This window comes from Manis javanica, chromosome X (assembly GCF_040802235.1).
Source record: "Manis javanica isolate MJ-LG chromosome X, MJ_LKY, whole genome shotgun sequence".
Lineage (NCBI taxonomy): Eukaryota > Metazoa > Chordata > Mammalia > Pholidota > Manidae > Manis > Manis javanica.
In genome coordinates this window covers 11,844,670-11,863,228 of record NC_133174.1, presented here as the reverse complement: position 1 = coordinate 11,863,228, position 18,559 = coordinate 11,844,670, and the positions used below count along the sequence as shown (strand labels likewise).

The window sequence follows — 18,559 nt, the reverse complement described above, 5'->3', positions numbered from 1 at the left end:
TTTACACTAATTGTTGTGCTTATTCAACTTTATTGTCTTTTAAAATCTGAGAACTGTAAAACGTATTATCCATACAAGCACCTGAGGTCTGTTCAGCTGGACACAGTATCTTCACACAAACATTTGACAAAAAGCCCAAGTTTAAATTAGAATCTTGCCTTATAAGGAATAACACAAATGAGTATGATAAAACGTAACATAAATGAAACCACTCTTTGTGCCCAGTAAATAGTTGCATTTGCTTATGAAGCACACGTGGTTTTCTACAAAGAAAATATACATTCTCGTCCTTGGTGAAGATTTCATTGGTATTTCTAACACATGGCTAATACGGTGGCACCAATCCTCATAGCTTATAAACAGTAGCATTAGATGTTATATAGCAATGTAATAAATAACAAAATAATATCAATGAACATGTTTCACTTAAAAGTTCTCCTTTTTAAAATAAAGAGCACGATGACAAATCAAAATATTCTTGCCAAAGTTTAGGAGGATAAATGGCTCAGAAAGCAAATTAGAAACATTGCACAAGACAGAGAACCTCCCCGTGTGGAAACTCTGAAGGGTGAGCGGAGAGGCCCCAGTGGTGGCTAAGGATGTGCGTATGTTTGACGGAAAAACGCATCTCGCTGTATGTAATCTTTACCTCTGTGGAAGAGCAAAGTGTGCCATTTTAAATGAAAAAAAGATTTACTTGTGTGTATACTTCAGGTATGGAATAAAAGATAAATATGAAGGAGTATCCACACGAGGAATAAACACACAATAAATTACTTGCCTTTTAAACAAGTGGACATATGCCACTTTAGGGAGGGATGGGAGCAATGAATGCCTACTTAAATGTCCAAGCTTAGGCAAAATACGGAAGTTTCAAAATACTAGGAACTGAACTAAAAAGAGTTACCAGGCTCCCTCCAAACCACCTGGATAGTATAATACTTTTTGAGTAAAACAACTACCTTTTCTTATAATTTATTAAAACACTGTTAAGAACTCTTCATGAAAGCTTATACAATTTTTTTTTTCTTTAAAGAAGAAAAAATAACAACATACAGAGAAATAGTCACAGGAATGAAAGGGGTTTATACGGCTGTTCCCTTTTGGGAAACTGGCAGGGCACCCACAGGACAGTGCGGTAGCTGACATGACATATTTGAGAAAGATGGTATCTACCTACAGCTGCATCTTTAGGGAGAACGTCTCGTGGATTTCATTAGAGAACTTGTCAGCAAAAGAAGTGGGGACTAATCTCCCCTTTGGGGTTCAGATGCTCTGGTTCTATGTATAAACAGGAACTGAAATCAAAGTTGTTTCTCTGTTTCCTGCATGAAGTATATTTGTAAAGTATAAAATGAAAGTAATAAAAAGATGGAAAGAACAAACTACCAATTTGATACAATTCTGGAGATACCATATTTTTAGAGGAACCTTCTACACAACGAAAAGTGCTAAGGGCAGGGAAATGATCGTACACCAAGATGCACTGGTCTCCCCACAATTACATCCAACCTAAATCTACACAAACATGTTTCAGTTGTCAAGGTGATGTTCCTCTTGAAGCTTTTCAATGTAGTGGCACAGCTTCAGGGCCGTCCCCAGCTTAAGCCCCATGTACTTTATCATCACGTCAAACTTGAGCAGTAGCAGAGCTTTCCCATCAATGTCCTACACAGAGAAGGAAATTATAATAATTAATAATGCATCCATACTTTATCAGAAGGGCTATTTCTTTGTATGTAAGAACATGTAAACACCGATTACAGAGCAGTTCACTCCAGATGTGTTCTGAATCTGCGTCTGCTTGACAAAGACTGCTAAAAATCTGTAATTTGTGCAGTGAAGCACCATTTGATCATCTGTACATTTACTGCAAACTAAGAACAATTTAATCTAGTCTCTTAGAAATGGCCCAGGCTTCACACTACCTCATTTTAAATACTAAATACAATGTGATGAATGAAATGTTGCACAGGTATGACAAAGAGAGTGAAAACTATGAATGATAGAAATGAATGTCAGATGGTCATTAACTTGTGTAGAGGGGCTGGGACTTTTAGTATGTCAGCATCAGTACAAACTAGACATGTGCTCTATGTACAGTGTTGTCTTGATGTTGAAAGCTAATTAGTTGTCTGATGCTAATCAGACACAAAAATTAATTACTGATTTTCTTACCATCGTGAAAAGGGTACATCAGATATGCGGCCACCAATTTTATTCATTAGGAAACACTATAAAAATATTACTTGGGAGTCACAAGGCATCCTCCTAAATTTCTTTATCATATTAATTGACCAAGTGGTGCCACTGAAGCATGTGATTTGGATTTCACCAGTTCTGAGTTAAAGACAAAACTGCAGAAACATAAATCACTGTCTGAAGAGACCTGACTTCCCTTAAAGTACTACCATTGTCAGGCAGCTTCCATACGTTTCCTACTAACTAAAGCCAGAATTTCAAGAAATTAGAACTTGTAAAAATTAAGGCCACGATGTTACTTTGTAAATAGTCTGAGAGTATCAGCATCCCAATTTGTCGATAACCGTATAAGGTTCACGGAACCGAGCCAAACGGAATCCGCTGCTGGATTCACCGGGTGCCATTAACGAGGAGGACACCCTGTCACAGCTTGCGGTCACCCCCTCCCACGCACGGTCCTGGGGCCGAGCAGGGAGCAGGTGGGAAGGAGGATCCTTGTAGCTGCTGTTACAAGGAGAAGACACCCGAGAGCGGCTATGCCGAATCCCCTTCTCTGGAGAACTTGAAGGCTTATAGGATTTTAGGTATGCAGGCAGGCACCCGCTTAAAGCACAGATCCAGCCTCCACCATTTTAAGGATCTAGCCCTGGGAAAAGCAACGTTTCTCACAAATGGAAAAATCAGTTGGTAGGGCTCCCCCACCATCCACACTAAGGAGCATCCAAGTGAAGGGCCTGCGCACAGGTCATTCAAAGACATTACGGCAGGAAAACCAGATCAAAAGATGCACTGGTCTCTCCAACATTACATGTTCCCTGAAGCTGTCAGCGAGGAGGCCTGAAATCTGAGGATCTTTTTGTTTCAGGAGCAGGATCACATCTTCCACGGACCAAGATTCAGGGTCATCAGAGAAGCTTCGCTGCAGCATATCCGAGCCAGCTCTAACTGGTGGTGCACCTGTAGCTTCAAAGGGGGGAAAGGAAGACAAATCAAACCTGACCTGATCTTTATCCTGAAAGAAGAGATGTTAGGTAGGGAGCAATGGTCTCTTTCCCGAACCTTCAGGACCAGGAGTCCGTGTAAATCCAGTGGAAGCCTAGGTGAGCACAGCCTGAGGGCGGCTACCCAAGAGCATCCCCTCTGACCTTCTGCAAACAGCAAGAACAGCTTCAGAAGCTGCCTCACAGCTTCAAAGATCATAAAACAGACTGAGCAGTCCGAGGCCTCTTGGGACACAGGCACATCCAGCAAAAGACCTGATCGTCGGGCTAAATTAGGTTAATCTAAGCTAACCTACTACTCACTACTTATTTCAATGAATTTCTCTCAATCTCTCTCCTCTGCTCGGTCCAGATTATGGTTTTTACTAGAGAAATAGAATGGAAATCCCCAAAATGTAGTTTTACAACTGCTTACATTTATTCACTTCAATCAATGAATTTCAAAAATCCCATTATCTTTGAGAACCAAATTAGCTCTTTTACTGGATCTCTCCCAGGTATTTAACATGGATTATTTCTTGCCCCACTTTATGTTTTGAATTCCTGTCTCTTAAGGCTTAAGTGCTTATCTGAAGTTTGAAGAAAACAAGGTTACTCTGCTTAGCTATCTCAGAAGTAACTTTAATATTACATTTGATGACCTCCTTCAAGGGGAACTGCAGTGCAACAGATACCTTGGTTGAAGGTTGTTTAATACAGAAATGGCTGAGACAGGAGACAACCCAAGTGCTCAGACCTCACAGAGTGTTAGCTGTGCCGTTCGAGTTGTGCTGAAACTGCTTTGTGCCTAAACAGGTATCCATTTACTCCACCGCAGCACTCGACCCTCTACAGTTAGCGCGGGATAACCAAAGGGAGTCTTGCAACTCACTAGGAAGATCTGTTTCTCTAGCCAGGGACTGTCGGCACAAATTTGGTCTTTGTTACGTGTGAGCTGGCCAGAGGTGTACTTTTTCTTTTGTATCTCTGGCCATTTCAGGAGCATTTTGAGTATTTACCGAGGGACGGGCAAAGAAAAACAGAAGACTAAAAAACTCACAGTGGGGTCACTTTGAGTATTAGTGGAGAAGAGGCATGACAACTGATTAGCACAGTGCCTGGCATCTAATACACACTCAGTGAATGTTAGTTATCACTATGAGCATCCCCCAAAACCAGCGCTCAAAATAGAAAACAAACAGCTTCCACGAGCTTATATCAAGAATCTTGAGAACTACAGGTAAAGCAGTGCTACATGTCACGGGTAACATCTCGTAATCCCCGAAGGTGGGTGGGATGCCAAAACACGACGCATGTGTTTGAGGTTCGTATCCTTCAAAGTTTGGTAATTCGTCATCATCTCAGGGTTCTGTGCCACACGGGGCTCACCTTGGGCCGGCTGGGCTGCAGGCACGGCTGTGGGAGATTCGGCAGATGGGGAGAGACTACTGGTGCTGTGGGCCCCATGGCCGGGAGAGCAGGGCCCGGAACAGGTGCCCTCTGGTGTATCATCGGGGCATAGACACGAATGATAGGCATCAGCGGTAACGTCGGAGGGAGCGGGGCTACTCTGGTTCGAACTCAGCAGCCACTTCCGTTCCCACTCCACTTCCTCCTGCTCCTCCTGCATTTTTTTAAGCACCAGGTGGACCATCTCTGGATCCTGCTCATAGAACCCACCGGAGCGGAAATATGTTTCAACAATGCTGCTATTGAAATCATTTTCCTGCCTTCTTACTGGCAAAACGTGGCAACAACTTTGAGGGTAAGAATCTCCATTATTAGATTCCCTTCTCTTCAGTTTCATCTTTTTGGAAAGCGGGCCATTAGAACACGTGTATGCATCTTGAGGTGACTTCTGAAATGACACAAAGCCAGCATAAAAAACCGACTGTGAATGAGTAAAAAGGAAATAACATAAATAGTAAACGTATGAACACTTATTTTCCATGAAACATTGCTTTATATTATGAAAGATTGATGCTCTATTTTTATTAGTTTTATCCCTCCTCAATGTAATCTTTTAAGATCCTCTTCTATAGTAAGTTTACAAACAAAAAAAAATACCCATTGCCATACATTTCTCAAACCTAAACTTTAGCATTTTTCCAACATAGGATTAGTTTCCCATTTGCTGCTACAGCAAGTGATGCTCGGCCCTTATTAGTTCTCTCGCTTCTGATTGGCATCTTTACAAACCAGAGGCTTATTATAGTTGTGAAAATATTTTTATAACACGTGATTTAGCCAAACTGATGTCACAGAACGGTCGATTTTTGAAATCTTTTCGTGAATAACATCAAACTTCTGATCCAGGTTTTGAATGGCATCATAGATGGCCTAGTATAATACAAGCTACTGGTAGGTCCTCTTCCAAAAGAAAAGGAACATTTAAGAAAATACCAACAAGCCAAATTTTGACTGCTAGAAACAAAGAAAGCTCTCAAGCCATCGGTTTCCTACTTGATGCCCAGTTGTGGGTGACACAGAGCCCAGCGGACTGAGATAAGCCCACTGCCTACTCAGTTACTCCACGTCCCACGGGCATTTTAAGAAGCGTTAATATCGGGAAGCAGTCATGCCCCAGTTCCTGTGAGCCACCACATTTCTGAGGAAGCCATTTTACACCAAGGAAGGTGCATTTTAGGAAAGAAACTTTCAAATCTGCCAAAAGGCCAGAGAGGCTCTTTGCACATAAGGACGGTAGCAGCTAACAGGCAGTGAGCGGGCCACTCTGGAAAGAACGGGGGGCCAAATATAAGAGCTGTGACTCCTGGCCTCAAAGGGTTTTAAGATGATACACTCAACAGTGAGCCTTACAAAACCTGTGAGTACACATGGCCTATATGCCAACCAGCTATGGGACTGCCCAAACCTGACAGTTCTTGAAATACACAGAGATCTCATTGCAGCAAAAATATACACTAAAATAAGAGGTCAGGACCATTTCCTCATTTCTTCATTCATTCACTCAAATAAACATTTACGGAAGGCCTACCACCCGCCAGGACGACTTTGCTAGGTGCTGGGAACGCAGACATAAAGAACAACCGGCTCCTGCCCGAAGGAACTCTCTTTTTAGCTGGAGAGACAGTGTCAGTAGAGACAGTGATTAGCAGCCTGAAGCTGTGGTTCTCAAGTGTGGTCCATGGACCAGGAGTGTCAACATCACCTACTAACTTGTTGGAAATGCAAACTCTTCCACCAGACCCACTGAATAGGGAGCTCTGAGAGGGGACAGCAATCTGTGGTCTCACAAGCCCTCCAGGTCATACTGACGCATGCGCAGGTGTGAGGCCCAGTGGCCTAGAACACTAGGCACATAGTGCAGGCTCTACGCAAACACAGTTGGGTTCAAATACTAGAGTTGGGCCCCTCGGAGCTGTGCGACCTTGGGGAAGTCACTTAAATTCTCTGCACTTCAATTTCCACAGGAACAGAATGGGGATGAAAATACGTCTCAGGGTTCTCCTGAGGACAAACCAAGGTGCCACAGCATTCTGTTAGTGCTGGCATAGCAACGATACCACACGCTGACCGGTCCAACAGCGCACAGTCACCTACTGCGTCTCTTAAGGCCACAACCCAGGTGCGCACAGGAGGCTAACTGCGCACAGGAGAGCGTGACCTAACCCAGGCCGGCAGTGACGGCAGGCCTTTCAGAGGAGACGCCTGCGCTGAGAATTGCCGGCCGAGAAGGGGTTCCCATGTAAAGACGGGGCGAAGGCACACGGGGCAGAAGGCACAGCACGATCCACATCACTCAGCGCGCACAGGAAGTCGCACGTTCAGAGAGTCAACATCAGTGATGTCCAAAGGGCTGTGTCATTTCCTGAAGGCAAGGAGAGAGAAAGGATGACGGCCAGGGGGATGGGAGGCCAAAAAGGGCGACTGTGTTTAAGCGCAGAAGAATCTGCTGAGTGACAGAGGCGGAGGGGAGAGGGCAGAGGGGAGAGGAAAGAGAGCCGGGACGGGCGAAGAGAGGTGCCTCAGCACAGGGAAAGGGGGTCACAGGCAGAAAGCAGAGGAGGTGCGCGCCCTACAGACGGAGACTGCCAGGAGGAGGAGGGGGTCCCACGGGAAGGAGGTGGCGGCCAGGGGAGGAATCTGGACTTGCAGGGGATTTCTGCTCCCCGCCCTCCACACTCTCCAGGAAATGAGAAGCAAGGCCTGGGTGCCTGGAGCTGGAGCGGCAGGAGAGGGCCTGACTAGAGCGCGGCCGACGCTCCGCCCCCCGCTTCCCAGCCCGGACCAGGCAGGGCTTTTCCTCACCAGGAGGCTGGGCAAGGCCAGAATAAGCCCAGATGCCAGCGCTGCACCAGGGGTCTAGTCCCGTAAGGCAAGGAGGTGAAGAAAGGAGAGAGCCAGCACCTAGCAGAGCCGGAGAGGACCCCTCATGGCCCACTTCGGGGCTGCCACACGGGCCCCAGGCATTTCTCACCCTGCAGGCTCTCCCCACCACCTCCTCCTGCGCGATGGCTCCCAAGGCCGCGCAGCGCAGTGCCCGCCCTGGTGTGGGACAGAAGTGGGTGCTTCTGTCCTGCAGGCCAGGGACACCCTGCTGGAAAGGAGACCTCCCTCCCCCCCACCCGCCCCCACCCCGCTCCAGACTCTGGATCCCTCTCCCCTCAGAAGCATGGGTGTGTCCCCTTTACACAGAGCACGCCTGTTCTCCGTAATAATAATGATAAAGACTCACATAAATATTTCCTACTTCTCAAAGGTATGTTAGCCCATTTGACTCAAGAAACTTGGTATGTTAAGGAATAGTTTTTAAAAAATAAACTTTCATTCCCTCTAGGGTCTGCAACTCACCAAGCCCTTGGTAATACACACTGCCACCAGACTCTACCAACATTCTAATCTTTACAAAATCCCCGCAAAACCGTGCAAGATGCACTCATGAAAAACCACTGGTGGGCTGCCATTCTGTCTCAGCTGAGATGTCATGGCATGCACGTAGGCACCTCCTAACTTTCATCCAAATTAGTTTCTTTAAAGAACATACTGGAGAAATTAAATACTAAACAATCTAAATGAAAAAGACTTCACTGCATTTCATCGGTGCTGGGCTCTTTTAAGTTACAAAAGCCATTATTTTTTCAAGCTCTTCACCTGGGAACGCTGTTTGAACTAGAGTTTTTAAAAAATCTTCCACAGTGGAGTGATAATCATACAGAGCTCGTGCAGTAAAGTCTCCATCAATAGTACCATGACATTAAATGAGGTAAAGAAAATTTTAGCTCAGAATTTTGAAAAACTACATGAAAGAGACAGAACTTTGATACCTCACAACAGTGTTGAAGTTCTGTACGTTGGCTCTGATGATTTTCATTGCAGAAAATCAGATGCACTGCACTCCTAGTAATACTTTAAGAACAGCAGGCAATGCGTAATATCACTAGAGCCAAATTAGGCACTAGAAAAACGAACGTCATATATTTATCTCTTCTAATTATTTGTCGTTTTCACCCGCGTTCCAAAAGGATGTCAGAAGCCGTATGAAGCAGAGCTAAAGGAGAACCAAAGCCCACGTTCAAGTGAGAATGAAAAAGGTAAGTGCTGATCAAAAAGGCGGGTAAGGAGAGAGGTTAACAGGCAAGAGCCCAGGAGGAAGAAAAGCGAGTGAACACCAGGAGGAAGACATGACTCATGATACATACGAGGACAGACACAGCAACGAAGATTTGGGGGCATGCATGGATTGATTAGTAAACACACGTTTACTTCCTAGCTTTGTCCCCTGCCAGGGCCTAACATCAATGACAAGGCGAGCCATGACCCCACCTAGAATCTCGATCTTGGCTTCTAAGCACCGTTCTCCCGTAAAATGGAGCAGGCCTTCCTGGAAAGAAGTGAATGACAGGGCTGGGCAGGGAAAGTAGAAATGAGCCTGAAACATCTTGTGACGTCAGAAAGTAAGGAAGTCCTCGGAACAAAGTGGAAGCGTGTCAGAAGAGCACAGGAGCCAAGCAGAAGGAGCACCCTCCCAACAGCCAAAGGTGGGAAATTTGGTCAATAAAATAATGATAACATTGGGTGATAACTCATATAATACATGAGTGCCGACGAGTCCATACTGATAGAAAACACGCAATTGAATAAGTAAATAAATGGAGGAGAAAGGACAGCTCTTCCTTACCAATGAATCCCAAGTAATATATTCGAGAGAATGAGCAAACAGTCACCACTAGGCAAACACCACAGTACTCGGTACTGCAGGTAAAATCCAGGAGCTAACTGACTCAGTGGGCAAGACGTTGAGGAGAAGCAGGAGGTTAGCATAGCCTCAACGCGCCCGCCCACCCAACATGCTTACTAGTTGCAAAGGGACAAATAGTAACTTTACAGTGGAAAAATCCAGAAGACACCATGTTAACCAAGTGGTCAACGTTAACATCACCAGTAACAAGATATATGGACCCCATGTACTCCTGATACGATGCAATGAGAAGGCGATATCATCTGTGACGTGTTCTTGCCAAAAACGCAAGTCTCAGTGTATTCATCAAGAGAAAATATCATACTTACCAACACTGAGAGACACTCTACAAAATAGCTCATCCGTACACTCACCAAAAATGTCAAGGTCACGAAAGACAAGGAAAGAATGAGAACTGCCACAGGCGGGAAGAAAATAAGGAGACAACTGAACTCAGTGTGGGGTACTGGATCGGATTCTGGAACAGGAGAAGCACGTGGGGGAGGAGGTCTGGGGAAAGGCCCACGGGGGCTCAGTTTAGCTAACAGCACTGTACCAGTGTTAATATCCTGCTTTTGAAAACTGCACTGTGCTGCGACAATTACCATCATTTTACACTATGTAGGTAAGTTAACATTAAGGAAGTTGCAGGAACTCTAATATTTTTGCAACTTTTCTGCAAATCTTAAAGTGTTTCACGAATCAGAAGAGCTACCGAAACATGATAAAAAAAAAAAACTGCTGTGAATTTCCTATTAGACAAGGAAAAGAGGGAAATAAAATGGTGAAGTGTTCACTGTCAGTTAACTGCTCATTGTTAAGGAAGCAGACACATGCATGAGAAATATTTTCTTGAGTTCAGGAGTTCACAGGAAACTCCACATTCTATGAAGACTGAAAAAGAATTTAAATTATTTTCTTTAGGATAGTAAGTGTGAGTATGTTTGGCAATTAGAAATGAATATTATCTAAGTATTCACTCTGATATACATTCATTAATGACACTTCCACCTGCTCCTGCTTCATAATCGGGTATTCGTGTTCTTGTCTAGGGAAGATTTATTAATGAACCAAAAGGAAATATGAAAGAAAGAACTGAAGGAAAAGTTCAGGACGTCAATTTCGCTTTCAGGAAGCACCAACAGCCTGAAGGAACCTCTGCCCACTGCAAATACTACAACATGGAAACATACACGTGCAGAACTGATTTCCCAGTAACCCACCTACACTGGGGACACCATTTTCCACCAAGCTCCTTACCCCCTTATGTACTTCAGGCTAGAAAGACTAGTCTTCCGATAATCTGACTGCTTTAAAAGCAAATATTCCGAACCACGAACAAGGAGCTAAACGTTAGCCGGCTTTGGCTATTCAAATAATCCAACAGTGACACTCTGTGGGCAAAGTAGAAAACACTTAAGCACCTGTTTTTCTTAATAAATCTCTAAAACAGGGAAGAAATCCTGCTCTGGAAGGGAACAGGGCGCAAATAAGTAAAGAGACAGCAAATAACCGTTACATTTAATTATAATAACTCTATTCTAAGGATGAACTATGGATTACAAGAATATTTTAACGTAAACATGCCACGTGGTTATCAATGTGTTTAATCTTAAAATTATATGAATCGGCCCTGCATTACAAACTTATTAGACAGCAGTAGATGTATGGAATTACAATACAGATTGGTACTCCTAAAAATACCATTGCCATCTTATCCTGGCACAGTGCTTTATGCATTTCACAGTGCCTTCGCCTACTTATGGCAGACGCCGTGAGTCTTCGGTAGGCAGTTAACATTTTCTCCAAAGACCAAAACCTGGGACTGACAGGTTAAGAGTGCCTGTGCCACTTAGCGGGCATTACTAGCCTTACGTAAGTACATAAATGCATTTTCTGCTGGGCCAAATTGTATACAGTGTAATCATCTCTATTCACCCTGAGAGGAAGAAGCATAGCAAAATATGACAGAAATTTAAAACAGTACAACCACTTCAGAAAATTGCCTGGCAGTTTCTTGTAAACGCTCATCTACCCCATGACCCACTATGTCCACTGCTAAGAACGCACCCAAATTAAACGTAAACTTACGTTCACAAAGAGACTTCCATAATAATGTTCACAGCCGCTTCACTCATAATAGCGAAAAACTGGGAACAACCCAAATGCCCATCGCAAGGAGCATGGGTGAACAAAGTATGGGTGCTCCAGCAATGGGATACTGCTCAGCAATAAACAGGAATGAATATTGCTACAACCAGATCATCTCCAAAACATCATTCTGAAGACAAAGAGAGTGTGACACAAAACAGTACACACCGTACAATTCCATTTCTATGACGTCTGAGAACAGGCGAGACTAATCTCCGACGGAAAAAACATGAGGACGGTATTTCGCCACGTTCCTGGGGGATTGTGACTTACTGGGAAGAGACGTGAGGGCACTTTCTGGGATGATGGAAAGGTTCCTCATTTTGCTAGGGCGGTAGGTATACATGTGTGTCAAAATTCATTGAACTGTGTACTTCAGACCTGTGCATTTCACTGCATGGAATTAAACTCTATCTTGAAACAAGGTAATTAAGCAGAATGAAAAAATCAGATTTTTCACTCTGAATATACAAACCATATTATTCTCCCTTGGAGGAGATGATCCTCGTGTGTTGGGCGCACGGACAGGCTCCATGTTCCCTGGGCCCAAGCGGTAGCTTTTGAAACTTCTGGGAAAGCTCACTTGCGAAACACCTCGGTCGCCTTGGCTTGGCAAAACTTCTGCTCCTGAAAAGCAGCACAGAAGAAAGTCGCTTCACACACCTGCTCCTTTAATAATACGGATATGTTCTCAGAATGCCAGCTCAAATTGAACTGGAGTCCTGGTTGAATTCCAGAGAGTAACAGAAGAAGACATTTTCCACTAGGGATTTAGCATAAATCTTTAAAAGTTGAGGAGCTACACTGCCCATGCGTAGGAACATGAATCAAGGTCGAACACAATTCCCAACTGTGAAGTGAATCCTTCACATCTTAAAGGCTACAGAGTAAAATGCTGGGACACACAGAACGAGAGAGCAGGCTTCCCGAATGCTTTTGTAAAGGAGCCCAAAAAGGCTTTTAACTGAGGGAGGTGGCAAGCCTCTGAAAGTGAGTCTGAGTCTATTCTGCCCTGCCCACCCCCCGTCCACATCCGCCCCCCACCCCGGCAGGGTGGACTGGGCAGGGCACTAAAGGCGTGGTGCGCTCCCCTGCCAGGTGAGAGCTGCTGAGAGGATCTCTATGGTCATCTCAGCTCTGAGACTATGACTGCTCCTGCAGTGAACTGTGACATTACCTAAACAAACAAATGCATGTGAAATATGAGCCCCCAAATATTCTAGATATGCAGGCTCGGTTATGATGCTGAGTCACTCACTCTGCCACTAGAAAAAGACACGGAGTGCAGTGTTATCACATTGTGTCTTGTAATAGACATTTGAACTCTGGAACCACAGTGCCGGGAGGGGAAGTGTTAGTGAGGAGCAGAATGAAGGGATTCAAGTTTCACCCCCTTTCTTCTTCGCCTTTATTCCTGTAGCGGAGATACTAATGAACAGAAGCTCAGAAGAGAGAAGCAAAAGGAGATAAAGATTTCAAGTTGGAGAAATGCAGACCAATATTACAGAAACAAATCAATTGTAAGATACCTCCAATTTGAGCTGCAACTCCAAATTTTTTAACTGGGTTTTTTCTGATTATAAAACTAGTGCATGCTATGAATAATTAAACTGTGTTGTTTTCATGTAAAGGAAGACTACACAGCAATGGGAGTAAACCAATTATTGCTACACAACCAGGATGAATCTCACAACCATAACGTTGAGTTAAAGCCAGACACAAAAGAAAGTATTTAGCAAAGCTCCTAAACACCTTGGAATTTCCCAAGCAGTGAGCCTGATAAACCTGTCTTCTGTTATGTTAACAAGGTCACTTTGGGAATGCCCCCAGAGCACCTAAGGATGGGGGCTGGTCACCCAAGGCACCTAGCCTGTGATTAGAGGGTTGGAACTTTCAGTCCCATCCCCCTGACCGCCAGGGAGGGGAGAGGGGCAGCAGGCAGAATCGCTCGCCAATGGCTAGAGAGTTTTAGTCAATCCTGCCTGTGCCATGGAACCGCCATAAAGAACCCAAAGGCAGTGGGTCGGAGACCTTCCGGGTAGGTGGACGCGTGGGTACTGGGGGACAGTGGCGCGCCGGGAGGCGGTATGGAAGCCCTGCACCCTTTCCCAAGCCTCGCTGAACCATCTCTCCATCTGGCTGTTGCCGACTGATACCGTTTGGTAGTAAAGCAGTGCTCCAGTAAGTAAAACGTTTCTGAGTTCTGTGCGCCGCCCTAGCAGATTAATCGAACCCAGGGAGGTTGTGTGATCCTCTGATTTACAGCAGCTCTTCGGTCAGAAGCACAGAGCCCGGGAGTGGGACTGGCGCTGGCGTCTGAAAGGGCGGGGGTGACGGGTCTTGCCGGACTGAAGCCTTAACCTGTGGGATCTGACGCTGCCTTCCAGTAGTGTCTGAATTGGGTTCAACTCTCGTCCGCTGCTAGTGCCCGAGAATCGTTTGGTGTGCTGTGGGAAGCGCCCCTTCCCCCGCCCCTGCCCCAAACACACTCGTAGGAATGGATCCAGGAACCCAGAACAGTTCTGATCAACTGACCTAAAGCTCAAAAACTGGCAGAAGAGATCAGTGGTGGCAGATGTCAGGACTGCACTGCCTCGCGAGACGAGTAGGGACTGGAAGGGAGCTGAAGGCTGATTCTGGGGAGCTCAGAACCTATTTCTCGGCGCGGGTGCTCGTTATATGTGTGTGTTCACCTGAAAATTACTTAAGCTGCATATTTATGTTTTATGCATATGTTTGTATGTGATCGATCTTTATAAAAAGTCTACCTAGATCAAATTAAGCTCTCTATACAAAATTCAGACGCTAAATTAAGTAATCCATCACCAGTAAATATCACAACCCTTAGCGAGATTTCCTTCTCTTTCTTGCTCCGTGTATATTTTACAGAGCTTGAGTCACACTGTGCGTGCATTCTGAGCAATTCTGTGTGTCAATTGAAATTTAAAAAAATTGTTTTCCACCTTTAAAATTTTTTTGGCTGACGTACAATAATTTAAGAGTTATTTTACATGCCTGTGTGATCTTCCGTTGTGTGGATGTCCGTACGTCATGTTTTGTGTTTTCTGTTGTGGGACATTTGGGTGGCTTCCAATTTTGCACTCGTTTGCTTTAATGATATGTGCACATCCAAATGTAAATGCTTATGTACATCCCTGAGGAGCTCCTTCTAATGGATATCTGGAAGAATCACTAGATTAAAGGCTATGAACATTTCAGGGGCTCCTGATAGGTGCTGCCAACGTGTGCAAAAAGGCTGTATTAATTTTCATTCTTGGAGAACTGCGATGCAGTGGTTTTCCTCCATTATTACCAAAGTGAGCTACCATGTAAAAACTGCTAATTTGGTAGACGGAAGTTTAACGTTTATATCCCATTTTAATTTGCATTTCTCTTGTTACTAACGCAGCTGAATATTTTTCAGATGTTTTCTATCCACTAAGAGTTCTGTGATTTGTTATTTCTCGTGTCCTCTGCTCTTGGCCTGGGACTGGGATTTCAGTGTTCCCTGTTTGATTTGTATGAGGCGTTGCCATCTTCAGAATCGTAAGCCTGGAAATGTTTATTTTCAGCAAATAACTTTCCTCAGGTGGTGATGCGATTTTGGAGTCTGATAATTTTGAGATAAGAAGGGGTTCTTTGTTTTATTTCATGACATTCATCAATATTTTTGTGATTTCTTGAACGGCTCTTATACCTAATCTTCAACTACATCAGAAAAATGCTCAAGTATCTTCTAATTTTCCATACTTTCACTTACTAGATACTCAACTCTTTAATCCGTCTTGAAACTGTTTAAGTGTGTGATGTGAGGTGGAACCCAGCGGGCTTTTTGCTTCAGTCGTTAAGCATTTGTCCCAGCATGATTTCCTGTCCATGGTTCTCATATTCGTATCGTGTTAACACTAAATTCTTCATTGTTTATGAGCTTCCTACTGCATTAAATCTGACTCCTTACTTCAAAACTAGTACTATTTTAACAACTGCCCTTTTAAAATATCTATTGCTTGATCTGGCAAATTACCACCTGTTCGTTAAACAGGCTTTCCCAAGTTTTTTTTAAGTTGTACTAGAGGTTTTTTTTCCCATCCAGGAACAATTTGTGTTTCTTGAATCGAATCCTTATTCAAGGCTTATTTTATGACCCTCAGTAAGTTTTTGCTTTCCTGTCATGTAGGTTCTGCTATTTTTTTATCCACACATTCCTTAGAATTTTGATTAGTTATTTGTAGCCATTTCAGTTGGGGTTTTTTCCATATATTTTCTGATTGCTTGATGGTGATAACATGAGGAAGCAATTTGTTCTTACGATTTAAAAAATTCTTTACCTGACCTGACTCAAGAAAAAATGGAAAAATCTCAAACCTGTAACAGGTGGAGACGGAATCAGTCATCACATCCCTCCCGGCAAAGAAAAGGCCTGGACCAGAGGGCTTCACTGGTGGGTTCTCCCACACACTTGAAGAAGAATTAACACCACTCCTTCTCGAACTCTTCCAAAACATTGAAAAGGAGAGAACAATTCCTAACTCTTTCTGTGAGGCCACAAATACCCTGATACTAAAGCGAGACAAAGATATTACAAGAGGAGAAAAATTACAGACCAATATCCCTTGCAAATCCAGATACAAAAATTCTCCACAAAATATTAGCGAATCTAATCCAACAGCAAATTCAAAGGATCGCTCACAGGAGGGATTTCTCCCAGGAATACAAGGGTGGCCCAACGTAAGAAAATCAATCACTGTGACACATCACATTAATAGAATAAAGGGAGAGAACATGATCATCTCAGCTGACGCAGAAAAGGCATTTGACAAAACCCAATACCATTTCGTCATAAAGAGTCTTAGGAAACCTGAGAGCAGAAGGAAACTTCCACAACCACATAAAGGGTGTTCATGAAAAGCCACCTCTAACATTATACGCAAGGGTGAGTGACTGAATGCTCTCCCGCTAACATTAGGAACACTTTCAACACTGCTGTCAACCTTGTACTAAAACTTCTAGCCGGAGCTGTTAGGCTGTTTAATGCTATAAGTGGTACACGTACATATGGTGAAAATGATAAATAGGATGTTATGTATGTTTTACCACACAATAAAAATGAACTGGCCACATTTTCTGAAATCTCCTATTCTGAATTTTTCCTTCAGTTAGCTAGTTAAAAGGGAACAGACTATAAGTACTGCTCTGCGACCCCCTTTTTTCACTAAACATGTATTGGTCTTTCCAGACCAGTACCTTTAGATATACTGCAATCATTTCAACAGCTTCTTAGTTTCCTATCATGCAGATAGGCCGTGATTTATTTATTTAGCCAGTCCCCGATTCGTGGAAATTCACGTTACTCCTCAAGTTTTGCTCTGGCAAAGAACACTGCTGAACAGTCTCGCGCTTGTGTGAGTAGTTCCGTAGGATAAAGTCCGAGGAGTAGAAATGATAGGGGAGAGGGTATCCAGATTTGACAATTCTCCTCTAGTTCCTTCCCACTAAGGAGGGCTGTTGGAGTCAGCCAGATAGATGCTCTGTAACACACACACTAAGGAAGGGTCCTGCGGGTCCTGCATATAGTCTTAAAACCGTAACACAGACCAAGTGGTATCAAATGACCTTCTGGCCAAGATCAGGAGTCAGCAGAGTATGGCCTGCGTGCCAAATCCATCTTGCCGCCTGCTTTTGTAACAGCCTATGAGCCAAGAATGGTTTGTTTTCCTTTTTCACTTTTTAAATGATTACACAACAAAAACAAGAGGAATACTTAATGAAGTGAACTACTCATAGGAAATTCAAATTTCAGTGTCCAGAAAGTTTTACTGAAACACAGCTACACTGATGTGTTTACATATCAGCTGCTCTCATGCTTCAGCAGCACAGTTGAGTGGCTGTGACAGAGCCCTTATGGCGGCAAAGCCTAAAACTTACTATCTGGCGTTTTACAGAAAAAGTTTGCCCATCTCGAATCTGGAAACAACATTTCATTGTTTTAAAGAGTAGAAAGCCCAATTCTCTAAGCAAAAGGCACAGAACAAATTGTCATCTAGCTACTGAAGAAATATTCCAAGGGACTGAACTGACGTCTCTTGGCTCTGTGTCTAAGTGAGGAGTGAGTGAATGGCCTCATATTTCCCTTCTGACGGTGGCTGAGAAGCAGCCATTGCAAGGACTAGTATACCTGCAGCAATCCCGGTCGTAGGACTCCACGTTCCATGGACGCTTTTTTAGGTGCTGAAATAACTGGTGCAGTGTTTTTGATCTCAAGTTCCAACTGTCTACTGCTTCTCCATAGAGAAGGGATTGACTTTGGCATATTAACCTGGTACCGTACAATCTTACTATAAGTGCTTATTAGTCCCAGGAGTTTTTTATTGATTCTTTAGCTCTTCTGTTCCATGGACTCTTGACCCAAGGAAGCTGTTTTTCCCATAAGTTCAGTTTTTGCCTTGCCACCAAATAGTTATAATTTGTTTTGCCAGGTGTCAATTTTTCAGAGAAAGGAAATCTATTTTCCCCCATGCTCTTATATATTTGTATATCTGCCCCTCCATATTTTACATTCGGTGCCCCCCCATATACCAAAAATGGAAAAGGGGACATGATAACGCTTAAACGAAGGGAAAATACACGCCCAGGGAAACATTGTGATATTACCATGAAGCTTAGCCCTCTGATAACAACTGGTTAGTGAAAGGTTCTAGTGATATTTAAGCAATTTAGTGGAAATGGGGACCAGGGAGCAAGATTTCACACAGGAGGATATTTAACATAATTACCGGGTGGCATTTGGGATAGCTGCTGATGGTTATCAGCCCTGCCTTGAAAACTTGGTTGATCGGTTGACACGCTGTCCGTGGGAAGTCCATTCTCACTAAGCTCTGAGTCAGAATCTTCTATTATCACAACATCAGAGCTGTTGTCACAGTCACTCCAGTGAGAGGTGTCCTCACTGTCAGCACTGTCATCTCCAACAGTTACAGTGATATGATCTAAAAATTGGAAAAGAGAAAAGTTGTTAGATATCCCC

The 18,559-nt window shown here is 43.7% G+C and overlaps 1 protein-coding gene across 4 annotated transcripts in view; it reads right to left on the bottom strand.

Annotated features, from left to right (window-relative positions):
• The window catches only part of LOC140843064 (sex comb on midleg-like protein 1), a 46,197-nt gene continuing 27,638 nt past the window's right edge, over positions 1–18,559 (bottom strand). For 3 of the 4 annotated variants that reach the window (XR_012127509.1, XR_012127507.1, XM_073227928.1), the window contains 5 exons: positions 18,309–18,521; positions 12,011–12,162; positions 4,572–5,040; positions 3,011–3,165; positions 1–1,668 (listed from right to left, as the gene is read on the bottom strand). Coding sequence is in view for 1 of the 4 variants with exons in the window: in XM_073227928.1 (XP_073084029.1) it covers positions 1,534–1,668; positions 3,011–3,165; positions 4,572–5,040; positions 12,011–12,162; positions 18,309–18,521 (1,124 nt within the window). In the remaining 3 variants the exon portion in view is untranslated. The remainder of the gene's footprint in view (positions 1,669–3,010; positions 3,166–4,571; positions 5,041–12,010; positions 12,163–18,308; positions 18,522–18,559) is intronic. The other variant, XR_012127508.1, reaches the window with a different exon arrangement.